Genomic DNA, 4,707 nt, shown 5'->3' with positions numbered 1-4,707 from the left:
GAACGAAATATAATGAATAGAAAAACATGACCGTGGTTATCTTCTATAGTTCACGTACGGAAAACACTATGAAGCGGAGTTTCTGTTACCGCTCAGAAGTTGATTATTTTCCAATAAGAGCACATCTTGTAGTGTTTTATTCCTCTTATCTCTTCAAATCCCAGCACCACCAAGCTGCCACTGTTGGACCCCTGAGCAAGGCCCAACTTAACCCTGAACTGCTCAGTTGTATAAATGAGATAAATGTAAGTCACTCCAAATGCCGTAAATGTAATGCGTCTACCAAATGCCGTAAATGTAATGTAAGTGACTTCCTGTCATCATTATAGCAGCTATAAACAGTTCCCTCACCAGCTTCTGTTTTTTTTTCTCTCTCTCTCTTGAAGTTAATAAGACTGACTGTTACAAAGTGCTAACACTGGAGACTCCTTCCATAAATGTTCAATAAACATCCGTCATTCCAACGATTATTTTTAATGTTTATTATTAGCCTGAGATTATTGAGGAGCATCCGCCGTACAGTATAAGTCCCCGTGAATGTGCTGTTACTATAGAAACAATGATGCGTATTACGAGGATATTATTGTGCCCTGCGACGGGTTTGCACCCAGTCCAGGGTGTGCCCCACCTTGTGGCACGAGCACCTTCGGATAGCCTCAGGATCATTCTCCAGGAAAATGAATGGATGGACTAGTGTCAGAGCTGCTCTGAGAGAAAATGAATCAGCACTGTCTGACAAGTCAGAATGAAGAATTTGGCAGCTTTTTGTATAACGCTATAAGTAACACTTATACACTTACACTATCCATGATTTTGATATTGTTACACTGACTACGTTTACATGGAGAGCAGTAATGTAATTATTGACCTTATTCTGAATAAGACAATATTGTGATTAAGGTGTTTACATGAGTCGCTTTTAGAATACTCCTTTCATGTTCCTGTTTTACACGTTATAGAACACAGATCGATTAACGGCGCACGTCATTACGTCCCCGCGCCACGCCGTCCGACGTTCCCCTCCAGAATTTCACGGATCGACATACAGTTCGTCTTCGTTATGGAACCGTGTACAGTTTTGGGTGTTTCATTTTTCATTTTACGAATTTGGGACGCAGCCGTGCTCTCTCGTTTGCCGTGAGCCGGTTGAGCACTGCCGTGTGATTAAGGTCATCAATAATCGCTGTTTACATGCTAGTTTCTTAATCAGAGTATCGTCTTAATCGGGTTAATATCGGATTATCGTTGTCCATGTAAACGTACTTGACTGATAAGATGGTAATAAATGAAATGAAACATTCACAAACATATTCTGCATTCGTACAGGTAGCCGAGGGTGTCCTGACCGGAACACCATGCAGGCCGAATCACTTTTTTTTATCGCTGCAGTGAAGTGGAGACACCGGCCTGTTTCATAATCTGATTTTTGCATAGACGGACTAAATGAAGATGGGATGCGGCACTGCTGGTTTTTCAGTGCTACGGGATGGAGGAAGAAGTGAACCGCAGGTCATGTAATGAGCACTTAGGAGCACGTCCTGCTGGTCTGCTGAAACAGGAACAATGTTGCAGTAACTACAGCAGAAACATCCTGCAGGAAAATTGATCGTGCATCCGAGACCTTTAGTCGGCTCTTAATTTCTGGGATCGAACAATGTTCATGCCTTGCCCTCTTCAAGCACACAGTGTGAGGGGTGAAGGCAGGTATGAGCTGTTCAGTCAGCCATGTTTCATTGCTCATCACGATCGCTGTCTAAAGTCATTAAGGAATTCTGCAGGTGAGAATATAGGAAGAACTAAAGGTCTAACCATACTTGTTTAATTATGCAAACATGACTTACACTCTCTAACCCGTTAAACTCCCCGGACCTATCATGTTCTCCAGACTTCATTTTCTGTTTCTATACGTTCGTACTTCTGCACATTTCCAACAGTTTCGCTTGAATTGTTACTGAATAATTCATTCATAGTCGCTACTGAAAAACATGACATGCTTTACGGGAGTTTACCAGGTCAAACACTGGATGTATTTATTTCCTCAAGCTGTAGCCTATTTCTGTTGCACTCAGGACAGACATTACTCTCACCGCACATGAACGCAACAGCACTCATCTTTTTATTTATGTACTTTATAGACGACAATAATGTGAAGCTGGATCACCTGACCAAGTCAGTGCATTTTATATTTACAGGTTATGCAGGTAGCAAGAAAAACGACCTTCTAATGAATATTCCTTCAGTACTATTTACTGTTTTGCAGGAAATATAACCCCCGTTTATATGTATATGTTTATCTGTAATCACTGAACCTGCACATTATGTAAACTGTGAATGCATTTCATATAAATAGGCAGGATATGTTCAAATGTCACATGACACACTGAAGCACTACCATGTGGATATCAAGGCCAAAACTGTTCTGAATATCTGACACAAAAGAATTTTAAGAGATTACTGTAACTGTCATGAAATATTATTATTATTATTATTATTATTATTATTATTATTAAGTACTCCAGACTGTAATGTGATGATCAGGGTTTTTTTCTTTTTTAATTAAATAAAAAAATTTGACCGATTTTCCAAGTCACAGTACCTGCTGTTCACACTAGTGGAAGTTGCTAATGTTTCCGAACCTGTTAGGAAATATATATATATATTTTTATTATTATTATTTACAAGGAGAAAAGCCATGAACTGTAATGAATGCAGTAATCAGAGTGTGATTTCACTTCAAATACTTCAACCTCACCTTTGTGAACTGAAAAGTAGGAACTAATGCAAAGCAGTGTTTGACATGAAATGAAAACATTTTCATTAAAAATTATATTTTTCAGACAAGTTCTTCGGCTGTCTTTTGATCTGTTGTCAAGTTTGATAAAGATGTGCAATCTGCTATAAGGACTCGTCCTGTGTACGGAGATTGCATGTTCTCCCTGTGCTTCAGAGGTTTCCTCCGGCTACTCCGGTTTCCTCCTCCAGTCCAAAGACATGCATTCTAGGCTGATTTGTATTTCCAAATTGTCCGTAGTGTATGAATGATGATCTTCTCAGCTGTCCTCACTGACCGCTGCAGGGTTTTGCGATCCGATGAGGTGCAATTTCCGAACCAGACAGTGAGGCAGCTGCTCAGGATGCTCTCAATAGTTCCTCTGTAGAACGTGGTGAGGATGTGAAGCGGGAGATGGGCTTTTTCAGCCTTCTCAGAGAGTAGAGACGCTGCTGGGCTTTCTTTGTTATGGAGCTGGTGTTGCGGGACTAGGTGAGGTTCTCTGCCAGGTGAACACCAAGGAATTTGGTGCTCTTGATGATCTCCACGGAGGAGCCATCAATGTTCAGCAGAATGTGGTCGATCTGTGCTCTCCTGAAGTCAACAACCATCTGTTTTGTTTTGTCCACATTCAGAGACAGGTTGTTGGCTCTGCACCTGTCCGTTAGCCACTGAACCTCCTCTCTGTATGCTGACTCATCGTTCTTGCTGTTGAGACCCACCACGGTTGTGTTGTGTTGTGATGATGTGATTGGAGCTATGCATTGCTACACAGTCATGAGTCAGCAGAGTGAACAGCAGTGGACTGAGCACACATCCCTGGAGGGCCTGGGTGCTCAGTGTGGTGGTGTTGTAGATGCTGTTCTTGATCCAGAATGACTGAGGTGTCCCAGTCAGGAAGTCCAGGACCCAGTTGCAGAGGGAGGTGTTCAAGCCCAGCAGGTTCAGCTTTCCATTCATATGCTGAGGAATGATTGTGTTGAATGCTGAACTGAAATCTATGAACAGTATTCGAACGTAGGTGTCCTTCTTGTCCAGGTGGTTGAGGGCCAGATGTAGGCTGGTGGCGATGGCATCGTCTGTTGAGCGTTTGGGACGATACGCGAATTGCAGGGGGTCCAGTGAGAGGGGCAGCAGGGTCTTGATCTGCCTCACGACAAGCCTCTCAGAGCACGTCATGATGATGCATGTGAGTGCAATGGGATGCCGTTGAAGATGGATACTGAAGACTTCTTGGGACAGTGGTGATGGCTTTGAAGCATGTTGGAATGACAACGCTGCTCAGTTAATGTTGAAGATGTCAGTGAGAACATCCACCAGCTGGTCTGCACATCCTCTGAGCACTCTGCCAGGGATGTTGTCCGGTCCAGCAGCTTTCCGTGGGTTGACTCTTCGTAGAGTTTTCCTCACATCAGCCGTGGTTAGCAGCTGGTTCTTGGTAGGAGGGGTGGTCTTCCTCGCCATCACATCATTCTGTGCCTCAAACCGAGCGTAGAAGTTGTTCAGCGCATCTTTAAGGGAGGCATCACATTTGGGTTGTGTTGTCCTATAGTTGCTGATGGCCCGAATGCGCTGCCACATGCGCCGCGTGTCCTCGCTGTCTGTGAAGTGACTGTGGATTTTCTGGGTGTGTGTGCGCTTTGCCTCTCTGATGGCCCGGGACAGTTTGGCTCTTGCTGTTCTTAGGGCCGCCTTGTCACCTGCCCTGAAGGCGGAGTCTCGGATCCTCAGCAGTGCACGCACCTCAGCAGTCATCCACGGCTTCGGTTTAGCGCGTGTCATGATGGTCTTGGAGACGGTGACGTCATCAATACACTTGTTGATGTAGCTGGTCACTGATGCCGTGTAGTCCTCCAAGTTGGTGGAGTCGCCGTCGGTTGCATCCTCCATGAACATGTGCCAGTCAGTGTACTCAAAGCAGTCCTGAAGAGCAGAGA

General features: G+C 44.1%; 1 protein-coding gene across 3 annotated transcripts in view; it reads left to right on the top strand.

Moving 5' to 3' along the window:
• gramd2aa (GRAM domain containing 2Aa) overlaps positions 1-2,841 on the top strand; it is a 34,903-nt gene extending 32,062 nt beyond the window's left edge. For all 3 annotated transcript variants that reach the window (XM_017478031.3, XM_017478030.3, XM_053683279.1), the window contains one exon: positions 1,327-2,841. In XM_017478031.3, coding sequence (XP_017333520.1) covers positions 1,327-1,330 — 4 coding nt within the window. In that variant the 3' untranslated portion in view covers positions 1,331-2,841. The remainder of the gene's footprint in view (positions 1-1,326) is intronic.
• Positions 2,842-4,707: the final 1,866 nt, after the last annotated feature.

This window comes from Ictalurus punctatus, chromosome 10 (assembly GCF_001660625.3).
Source record: "Ictalurus punctatus breed USDA103 chromosome 10, Coco_2.0, whole genome shotgun sequence".
NCBI classification, from domain to species: domain Eukaryota; kingdom Metazoa; phylum Chordata; class Actinopteri; order Siluriformes; family Ictaluridae; genus Ictalurus; species Ictalurus punctatus.
This window is presented reverse-complemented; position numbering and strand designations above follow the sequence as displayed.